This window comes from Procambarus clarkii, chromosome 72 (assembly GCF_040958095.1).
Source record: "Procambarus clarkii isolate CNS0578487 chromosome 72, FALCON_Pclarkii_2.0, whole genome shotgun sequence".
NCBI classification, from domain to species: Eukaryota; Metazoa; Arthropoda; class Malacostraca; order Decapoda; family Cambaridae; genus Procambarus; species Procambarus clarkii.
This window is the reverse complement of record NC_091221.1, coordinates 1,199,552-1,210,872: the sequence shown is the minus strand read 5'-3', so window position 1 is coordinate 1,210,872 and position 11,321 is coordinate 1,199,552. Positions and strand designations below refer to the sequence as shown.

Sequence of the window (11,321 nt, the reverse complement as noted above, 5' to 3'; positions counted from 1 at the left end):
TGCTGGTCTCACACTGCTGGCCTCACACTGCTGGCCTCACACTGCTGACCTCACACTGCTGGTCTCATACTGCTGGCCTCACACTGCTGGTCTCACATTGCTGGCCTCACACTGCTGGCCTCACACTGCTGACCTCACACTGCTGGTCTCATACTGCTGGCCTCACACTGCTGGTCTCACATTGCTGGCCTCACACTGCTGGCCTCACACTGCTGGCCTCACACTGCTGGCCTCACACTGCTGGCCTCACACTGCTGGTCTCACACTGCTGGCCTCACACTGCTGACCTCACACTGCTGGTCTCATACTGCTGGCCTCACACTGCTGGCCTCACACTGCTGGTCTCACACTGCTGGCCTCACACTGCTGACCTCACACTGCTGGTCTCACACTGCTGGCCTCACACTGCTGGCCTCACACTGCTGGCCTCACACTGCTGGCTTCACACTGTTGGCCTCACACTGTTGGCCTCACACTGCTGGCCTCATACTGCTGGCCTCACACTGCTGGCCTCACACTGCTGGCCTCATACTGCTGGCCTCACACTGCTGGTCTCACACTGCTGGCCTCACACTGCTGACCTCACACTGCTGGCCTCACACTGCTGGTCTCACACTGCTGGCCTCACACTGCTGGCCTCACACTGCTGACCTCACACTGCTGGTCTCATACTGCTGGCCTCACACTGCTGGCCTCACACTGCTGGCCTCACACTGCTGGCTTCACACTGTTGGCCTCACACTGTTGGCCTCACACTGGTGGTCTCACACTGCTGACCTCACACTGCTGGTCTCATACTGCTGGCCTCACACTGCTGGCCTCACACTGCTGGCCTCACACTGCTGGCCTCATACTGCTGCCCTCACACTGCTGGTCTCACACTGCTGGCCTCACACTGCTGACCTCACACTGCTGGTCTCACACTGCTGACCTCACACTGCTGGTCTCATACTGCTGGCCTCACACTGCTGGCCTCACACTGCTGGCCTCACACTGCTGGCCTCATACTGCTGGCCTCACACTGCTGGTCTCACACTGCTGGCCTCACACTGCTGGTCTCACACTGCTGGCCTCACACTGCTGGCCTCACACTGCTGGCCTCACACTGCTGGTCTCACACTGCTGGCCTCACACTGCTGGCCTCACACTGCTGGCCTCACACTGCTGGTCTCACACTGCTGGCCTCACACTGCTGGTCTCACACTGCTGGCCTCACACTGCTGGCCTCATACTGCTGGTCTCACACTGCTGGTCTCACACTGCTGGCCTCACACTGCTGGCCTCACACTGCTGGCCTCACACTGCTGGCCTCACACTGCTGGTCTCACACTGCTGACCTCACACTGCTGGTCTCACACTGCTGGCCTCATACTGCTGGCCTCACACTGCTGGCCTCACACTGCTGGTCTCACACTGCTGGCCTCACACTGCTGGCCTCACACTGCTGGCCTCACACTGCTGGCCTCACACTGCTGGTCTCACACTGCTGGCCTCTCACTGCTGGCCTCACATTGCTGGTCTCATACTGCTGGCCTCACACTGCTGGCCTCACATTGCTGGCCTCACACTGCTGGCCTCACACTGCTGGTCTCACACTGCTGGCCTCACACTGCTGGCCTCACACTGCTGACCTCACACTGCTGGTCTCATACTGCTGGCCTCACACTGCTGGTCTCACATTGCTGGCCTCACACTGCTGGCCTCACACTGCTGACCTCACACTGCTGGTCTCATACTGCTGGCCTCACACTGCTGGTCTCACATTGCTGGCCTCACACTGCTGGCCTCACACTGCTGGCCTCATACTGCTGGCCTCACACTGCTGGTCTCACACTGCTGGCCTCACACTGCTGACCTCACACTGCTGGTCTCATACTGCTGGCCTCACACTGCTGGCCTCACACTGCTGGCCTCACACTGCTGGCCTCACACTGCTGGTCTCACACTGCTGGCCTCACACTGCTGGCCTCAAACTGCTGGCCTCACACTGCTTGTCACACTGCTGGCCTCACACTGCTGACCTCACACTGCTGGCCTCACACTGCTGGCCTCTCACTGCTGGCCTCACACTGCTGGCCTCACACTGCTGGTCTCACACTGCTGACCTCACACTGCTGGCCTTAAACTGCCGGCATCATACTGCTGGCCTCACACTGCTTGTCACACTGCTGGCCTCACACTGCTGACCTCACACTGCTGGCCTCACACTGCTGGCCTCACACTGCTGGCCTCTCACTGCTGGTCTCACACTGCTGGCCTCACACTGCTGGCCTCACACTGCTGACCTCACACTGCTGGCCTCACACTTACGGCCTCACACTGCTGGCCTCACACCTAAGGCCCCGTGCACTAGTCATGTTACTACTCATCAGTGTGTACGCACCTTACACCTGCTTCTGCGTCTAGGAGCTAGGATGAATGACAAGTCTGAAAGAGGTCATGTCATACATCCTGAGCTAATCTCTCTGCTGTGTTCTCAATTCAACAAATTTTACCACACTGCACCAGATGTTGTAACGTATGTCAATATATCTTCACTACGTCATTCATATTTTAATATTTACATCGTGAATAACCCATGTCATTTATCATGGACCAAGCTCTAAGTTGAGGTTACTGTATTAACAAGGTACACACAAGATGAGGATAACTTAAACATAATGGTAAATTAATGATATGCTCACAAGCGTATATATATATATATATATATATATATATATATATATATATATATATATATATATATATATATATATATATATATGTCGTACCTAGTAGCCAGAACGCACTTTTCAGCCTACTATGCAAGGCCCGATTTGCCTAATAAGCCAAGTTTTCCTGAATTAATATATTTTCTCTAATTTTTTTCTTGTGAAATGATAAAGCTACTCATTTCATTATGTATGAGGTCAATTTTTTTATTGGAGTTAAAATTAACGTAGATATATGACCGAACCTAACCAACCCTACCTAACCTAACCTAACCTATCTTTATAGGCCAGGTTAGTTTTAGGTAGCCGAAAAAAGTTATGTTAGGTTAGGTTAGGTAGGTTAGGTAGTCGAAAAAACATTAATTCATGAAAACTTGGCTTATTAGGCAAATCGGGCCTTGCATAGTAGGCTGAGAAGTGCGTTCTGGCTACTAGGTACGACATATATATATATATATATATATATATATATATATATATATATATATATATATATATATATATATATATATATAATATGTGTGTGTGTGTGTACTCACCTAGTTGTACTCACCTAGTTGTGTTTGCGGGGGTTGAGCTCTGGCTCTTTGGTCCCGCCTCTCAACCGTCAATCAACAGGTGTACAGATTCCTGAGCCTATCGGGCTCTGTCATATCTACACTTGAAACTGTGTATGGAGTCAGCCTCCACCACATCACTTCCTAATGCATTCCATTTGTCAACCACTCTGACACTAAAAAAGTTCTTTCTAATATCTCTGTGGCTCATTTGGGCACTCAGTTTCCACCTGTGTCCCCTTGTGCGTGTTCCCCTTGTGTTAAATAGACTGTCTTTATCTACCCTATCAATCCCCTTCAGAATCTTGAATGTGGTGATCATGTCCCCCCTAACTCTTCTGTCTTCCAGCGAAGTGAGGTTTAATTCCCGTAGTCTCTCCTCGTAGCTCATAGTATGTGTGTGTGTGTGTGTGTGTGTGTGTGTGTGTGTGTGTGTGTGTGTGTGTGTGTGTGTGTGTGTGTGTGTATCACGAAAATATACACGTGATTAAAAATGTGACAGTGTCAGACCACGGAGGAAAATTGAAACAGGAATTTCCTTAAGTACTTTCGTACTTGTTTCAATTTTCTTCCGTGGTCTGACACTGTCACATTTTTAATCACGTGTTTGTTTTCGTGAAACACACACACACACTGTTATGATCTCAGCCTACAGGAGAAACGAGTCTCCCTCCTTGAGAGTTATTCGTCAAGCCTGACCTGATTAGAAGGTCTAGCAAGTATTGAGGTGATAACGCATATGTAAAATAGTTGGTTGGATATGTATAACAGTTTGAGATTATGGGCAATGAAGGAGAAAACAGATAAATGACTGGCTAGGAGATGTGGACATTTTGCTGGAGGCGTGAGGCTCGCTTCCGGAGGACCTTGACCTCACTTGAGTGCCAGACATCGCAGGGGGAAGCCGCGCTCCGTTTGAGCTCCCGCCAGAAGGGAACCCCTAGGGATATATCTCGAAGAGAGGAGAAGTGTGCGGACGTACCAGCTGTGGAATCGAGCTGGGAACGTTGTGGTCTCAAGTCCTGGTCGACGAGCAGATATTAAATCGCCCAGAAGCATTATTGTGGGCCGTGGGAGCGCCCTGACCAGACGCCGTCAGAGGGAAAGCGCCCTCGACCAGCCGATCTGTGGTAAGCACGATATGCGCCAGTTCATAGTGATCGCTTGTAGTTTGGTCGTGTGCCCAGCGACAGTAGCAATGTTTATTTATAAGTTAGACATGTTTTAATAAGGCAGAAGGCCTGAAATAAGAGAGTGGAGAGGGAGGAACACGGAGCGACGTCCGCCCCCTCTGAGCGCTGGCGGAAGACTGAGGGAGCCTGGCTCTTGACGGAGGAAGACCCTCCCAGTGAGTGAGGCCGCCGCCAGGCGAGGTGGAGTATGGACCCGCCCAAAACGGGGGAGTCCACTCTCACTGTATGTAGAGAACGGATAGAGGTTTGAGGCAAGCATATTGTGTGGTTATTTTTGTTTATGTGTTAAAGGGGAACATTTTATTGGAACGTCGATGGGTTGCAGGTTTGTCTTTGGGGAAGAAGTTGCTGAGAACTTCGAAGCCAGCAGATGAAGTAATTGATGAGACTCCAAAGGTAGTGGAGCAGAGGACCTCGAGCTGTGAGGAGAAGCAGCAGTGAAGAGGAGTGTCACGTGCTTCTGTAGAGGTGGTGTAGCAGCCAAGAGAGCTGTGGAAGAACCTAACAGAAGGGTGAAGCACCGTAGTTGCACAAGGAAACTTCATGATAGCAGCCTGGAGGAGCTGCAGAGGATCCTGGTAGTGAAGCCCGGAAGAACCTAAGGATATTAGGGTTGTGAACTTCCAGAGGTGGAAGGGGGAAGTTCTGGTGGATTACTTATAGGGAGTTGATAGTGTTTGGTTGTCAGTAGCGTGCAAGACGCAGTGAGAGGTGAGTGACTGTTGGCATCCTTATGTCAAGGAGTTTTTATACTGAAGTATCAATGAACATTTATACTGGTATATGTTATTGCATTCAAATGCTGATTTTCTATATATATATGTTATCTTGTTGATGGTGCAACAGTGTGTATGCTTGACCAACTTGAGGAGGTTAATAGTATCAGGTGGTGAACCAGGAGATAGGATACCACTTGATAAGCTGATAATAGAGTTCTGATGGTATTGGAGTGCAACCTGATTGTGATATTATAGAGTATAGGATTCATTATTATTATATGTGTGTATGTATCGTGTATGTGCTTTGTTCAGTAAATGTGTCACAATTTGCTGGTGTTTGCCCTTGTCCTAGTGAGGCTTCCCAGGAGGTAGTAAAGAAGGAGAGAGAGAGAGAGGAAGAACCACGAACCACTGCTGTGGACAGGGTAGGAGGTAATACTAGTAAGTCATAGGGGGATTGAGGAGATCATATCTCATAAGGAGAGAGAGTGGGGAGTCACAGCGGCTCGAGTGGGTGTGTGCACGTGACAACGAGGCTAAGTGTTGGAGCCGCATCCCCTGAACGTGTGACGTTGAGCCCCTCTCCAAGAGCCAGAAGCGCCAAGGGTGATCTCCTAGTATAAGCACTCTGCCGAGTTGTGGGTTGGGTTGTCCATAGAGAAGGATCAACGACGACAACACCAACCAACCCAAAGTCTATAATAAATTGGGGGCCTGTGTCCGGGAGAGTGAACTGACACACCCACACCCTGTCCAAGAGTGGATTTGTACACCCTTGCTGAAATAAACTGTGTGACCGCAGGTGTATACTCTCTCTCTTGGGAAGACTCACAGGACAAGATGGATAAGGTGCAAGCGTTTGTGGAGTCGGGCAAGCCTGAGGATTTAGAAGGTTGCACGAGGGATCAATTGAAACAAATAGCAGAAAAATGTGGCATCAGGTTGAAAGCATCTAAAGTAGCTGGGATGAAGGATGAGATCCTGAGGCAGTTGAGAGCCAGAAGTGAAGCGGCAGAACAAGGAGCCCAGGAAGGAGCTGAAAGTAGAAAGGAGGATGATGGGCAGGATGACGTGAGATCCCAGGGATCGAGTAGGAGCAGCAAGAGTAGCCGCAGTAGCAGGAGTAGCCGGAATAGGAGCTTGGAGAGATTCCAGTTAGAGCTCCAGATGCAGCGTGAGGACAAGGAGAGACAGTTCCAGCTGGAAAAGATGAAATTAGAACTCCAGATGAAAAATGAAGCCGAGAAGGAAAAAGAGAAAACCAGGCTGGAAGTAGAAAAAGAGAAAACCAGGTTGGAAGTAGAAAAAGAGAAAACCAGACTGGAAATAGAAAAAGAGAAAACCAGAATAAGAGAACTGGAGTTGGAACAAGAGAAAGAAAAAGAAAAAGCCCAGGTCGAAAAAGAAAAAGCCCAGGTCGAAAAAGAAAAAGAGAGAACAAAACAAATGCAGATAGAAGCGAATAGAACCTTGGCTGAGCAAAGGATTGAACATGGGTTGCCAGAGAGCACCACCCAGGTATCACACTCACAAGATGTTAGGGTTAGGGAGAAGGACATTCCCTTGTTTGTTCCCGAAGAGGCAGAGAGCTTTTTCGAGCACTTTGAAAAAGTAGCCAGTATCAAGGAGTGGCCACAGGAGGAATGGGCCCAGCTGGTCCAGTTAAGATTGACCGGTGCAGCCAGGGAGGCATACACCCAATTGTCACTGGAAGAGTGCCAGGATTACGCCACAGTAAAGAGCAGCATATTGCGCTCGTTTCAGTTAACCCCAGAAGCTTATAGAAAGCGCTTCAGAGAGATGATCAAAGTTGGAGCGTGTACGTTTGCTGAGACAGCAAGAGATCTGGAAAGACGATTCCAGAAGTGGATTGAGGCTGCTGGAGTTGGATCTTACGCTGACCTGAAGCAACTGATGGTCATGGAGAAGTTCTTGGAGATGATGCATCCTGAAACAAAGTTCAAGATCCAAGAAGCAGGGATAATGGAGGTGAAAGATGCCGCAGATAGGGCGGATATGATTACTGAAGCATACAAGAGCTTGAGGGAGAACAGAGTGAGAAGCGAGGCGAGACGCAGCAATGGCAGACCCAATGGAGTCTGGGGAGGAAGAAATTATGAGAGACCCAGAGGAGTCTGGGGTGAGAAAAATTTTGATAAATGGGCAGATAAAAGTAAGTACCCTAAAACTCAGAAGAGTAGGTCGCACACTTCATCTGAAAGTGAAGATGGAGGAGCTAAACGAGAAACTGATCGTTATCCAGGAAATCAAGAGTCCAGTAAAGCCCCACAGAGTACAAATAGTGTGCCTGGCCCTAGGAACTCTCATGCGAGTGGACAAAGTCAGAGCCACTCTGGTTCTTATAGGAGAGATTTTTCCCAGATGAGATGTTACAATTGTAACGGATTGGGTCACGTGATGCGAGATTGTCGGCAGGGCAAGAGAGTTGTGACCCTGGCCATGAGTGACCCCGGAAGTAAATATACTAATGTGTTCCGAGACAAACCACAGAAGATGAACTTAGTGAACGAGAGGTATAGGCCGTTCATGAGTAAAGGTTGGATCAGTATAAGAGGCCAACCTGAGGTAGAAGTTGGTATCTTGAGAGATACCGGAGCTAATCAGAGCTTGATTACGAGAAGCCTGATTGGGAATGATCGACGGTTAGCTGGCAGGAGTAAGATGAAGGTATATGGGTTATTGTCGGAGAGTGACATGCCCGTATGTGCTGTCCAGCTAAGGTCGGAATATGTGTCGGCAGAGGTGATGTTGGGAGTGTGCCCCGACATACCTGTTCCAGGAGTCCAAGTGATCCTGGGGAATGACTTGTGCGGGACAAAGGTGTTGACAAGAGTCATAGCGGAGACTGTGCCAGAGGAGTGCCCAGAAGGCCACGGCACGGGTGGGACACCTGAGAGTGTGAACCTGACTGACATCCGAGGAGATGAGTCAGGAGACCGCCAAGCCATTGAGTACCCTGTCTCGGTAGTGATGAAGGCAGAGGTGGCCGACGAGGAAGACACTGGAGAAGGTGAGACAGTGTCGATTAAACCGGTGGAAGATATCGATGTAGATATAGCATGGCTGTTTGATGAAGGTCCAGCCCAGGAAAATGAAGTCTCGGTGAGGTCGAAAGTGAAGATGGCCCAGCCGAAGAAGAATACTGTGGAGAGAGTTGACCTGAGTAAAGCCCAGACTGCTGAAATTAAGGGTCGGAAGGTGAATGCAACTGTGCTGAGTAGGAATGAGGAAAGATGTGGACATACAGAGGACGAGAGTAGAGCGTCAAGTGGTCCACGAGCACAGAGGCATAGGGATAGTGGAGTTAAGTTGTTTGAGATGTCAGGAGTTGACATGTTTCACAGAAACCGTAGAGGAGAGATAGTGAAGAAGAGTAATAACCGAGAAAATGAAAGGAGAAGAGACAGCATGTGTGGAGAGATGCTTACGAGCACTCTAGGAGAGGTAAAGCGACATGTATGGTCGAGTGCTGTTGGTTGTAGTACAGCGCTCGAAGAAACTTTTAGGGGACGAAGAAGAGTTGAAGGAGAAGAAATGGAGTTGTATAGAGGTGAGAGGTGTGAGAAGAGGAAGATGATACAAGCATGGAGGAATAGAGGAAAGCCGAGGACTCGGGGGGAGTCGAACAGGATGAGGTCTCAGATAAATGAGGAGACGAAAAGGAGGAGCGTCGGTGAAGACGATGGAGTGAAGTATGATGACAGGAGACGAAAGTATAATGGCAGTAGATGGAAGAGTGAAGACGACAGAGGAGGTACAGACAGTAGATGTCTGACTCTGGCCGTGAAGAGAAGACGAGGAAACGGAGGGTGGAGACAGTAAGTAGAGTGGACCAAGGGAGTGCAGGCGTCCAAAGAGGACAGCCTAGCTAAGAGGTGTCAGAGAAGTCAAATCGTTTGTGAGAAGATCATATTTCTGGCGAGTTGTGAGCCAGATGTTGCAAGGAGCAACGAACTAGTTGTAGACTCCTACGGGAGTATGTAAACAGACTAACCGGTCGAACCAATCGGTTGAAGAACGAGACAGTGTAGTGGCGGATGTATTATCCCGAGCTTTGCCACTGGAATAACTCTCAAAAGTAAGGGGAGGGGAGTGTTATGATCTCAGCCTACAGGAGAAACGAGTCTCCCTCCTTGAGAGTTATTCGTCAAGCCTGACCTGATTAGAAGGTCTAGCAAGTATTGAGGTGATAACGCATATGTAAAATAGTTGGTTGGATATGTATAACAGTTTGAGATTATGGGCAATGAAGGAGAAAACAGATAAATGACTGGCTAGGAGATGTGGACATTTTGCTGGAGGCGTGAGGCTCGCTTCCGGAGGACCTTGACCTCACTTGAGTGCCAGACATCGCAGGGGGAAGCCGCGCTCCGTTTGAGCTCCCGCCAGAAGGGAACCCCTAGGGATATATCTCGAAGAGAGGAGAAGTGTGCGGACGTACCAGCTGTGGAATCGAGCTGGGAACGTTGTGGTCTCAAGTCCTGGTCGACGAGCAGATATTAAATCGCCCAGAAGCATTATTGTGGGCCGTGGGAGCGCCCTGACCAGACGCCGTCAGAGGGAAAGCGCCCTCGACCAGCCGATCTGTGGTAAGCACGATATGCGCCAGTTCATAGTGATCGCTTGTAGTTTGGTCGTGTGCCCAGCGACAGTAGCAATGTTTATTTATAAGTTAGACATGTTTTAATAAGGCAGAAGGCCTGAAATAAGAGAGTGGAGAGGGAGGAACACGGAGCGACGTCCGCCCCCTCTGAGCGCTGGCGGAAGACTGAGGGAGCCTGGCTCTTGACGGAGGAAGACCCTCCCAGTGAGTGAGGCCGCCGCCAGGCGAGGTGGAGTATGGACCCGCCCAAAACGGGGGAGTCCACTCTCACTGTATGTAGAGAACGGATAGAGGTTTGAGGCAAGCATATTGTGTGGTTATTTTTGTTTATGTGTTAAAGGGGAACATTTTATTGGAACGTCGATGGGTTGCAGGTTTGTCTTTGGGGAAGAAGTTGCTGAGAACTTCGAAGCCAGCAGATGAAGTAATTGATGAGACTCCAAAGGTAGTGGAGCAGAGGACCTCGAGCTGTGAGGAGAAGCAGCAGTGAAGAGGAGTGTCACGTGCTTCTGTAGAGGTGGTGTAGCAGCCAAGAGAGCTGTGGAAGAACCTAACAGAAGGGTGAAGCACCGTAGTTGCACAAGGAAACTTCATGATAGCAGCCTGGAGGAGCTGCAGAGGATCCTGGTAGTGAAGCCCGGAAGAACCTAAGGATATTAGGGTTGTGAACTTCCAGAGGTGGAAGGGGGAAGTTCTGGTGGATTACTTATAGGGAGTTGATAGTGTTTGGTTGTCAGTAGCGTGCAAGACGCAGTGAGAGGTGAGTGACTGTTGGCATCCTTATGTCAAGGAGTTTTTATACTGAAGTATCAATGAACATTTATACTGGTATATGTTATTGCATTCAAATGCTGATTTTCTATATATATATGTTATCTTGTTGATGGTGCAACAGTGTGTATGCTTGACCAACTTGAGGAGGTTAATAGTATCAGGTGGTGAACCAGGAGATAGGATACCACTTGATAAGCTGATAATAGAGTTCTGATGGTATTGGAGTGCAACCTGATTGTGATATTATAGAGTATAGGATTCATTATTATTATATGTGTGTATGTATCGTGTATGTGCTTTGTTCAGTAAATGTGTCACAATTTGCTGGTGTTTGCCCTTGTCCTAGTGAGGCTTCCCAGGAGGTAGTAAAGAAGGAGAGAGAGAGAGAGGAAGAACCACGAACCACTGCTGTGGACAGGGTAGGAGGTAATACTAGTAAGTCATAGGGGGATTGAGGAGATCATATCTCATAAGGAGAGAGAGTGGGGAGTCACAGCGGCTCGAGTGGGTGTGTGCACGTGACAACGAGGCTAAGTGTTGGAGCCGCATCCCCTGAACGTGTGACGTTGAGCCCCTCTCCAAGAGCCAGAAGCGCCAAGGGTGATCTCCTAGTATAAGCACTCTGCCGAGTTGTGGGTTGGGTTGTCCATAGAGAAGGATCAACGACGACAACACCAACCAACCCACAGTCTATAATAACACACACACACACACACACACACACACACACACACACACACACA

General features: G+C 49.2%; 1 protein-coding gene across 1 annotated transcript; it reads left to right on the top strand.

The window, feature by feature from the left end:
• The first annotated feature begins 4,008 nt into the window (after nucleotides 1-4,008).
• LOC138356366 (uncharacterized) lies at nucleotides 4,009-9,302 on the top strand. The gene is made up of 2 exons (XM_069312308.1): nucleotides 4,009-4,398; nucleotides 4,787-9,302. Exon 2 carries the CDS (start codon nucleotides 6,021-6,023, stop codon nucleotides 9,021-9,023), a length of 3,003 nt encoding a protein of 1,000 aa, XP_069168409.1. The 5' UTR covers nucleotides 4,009-4,398; nucleotides 4,787-6,020; the 3' UTR covers nucleotides 9,024-9,302.
• The last annotated feature ends 2,019 nt before the right edge of the window (nucleotides 9,303-11,321 follow it).

What these genes read in the sequence shown, in the direction of transcription:
- LOC138356366 (XM_069312308.1), top strand. Translation starts at nt 6,021, where the DNA reads ATGGATAAGGTGCAAGCGTTTGTGGAGTCGGGCAAGCCTGAGGATTTA.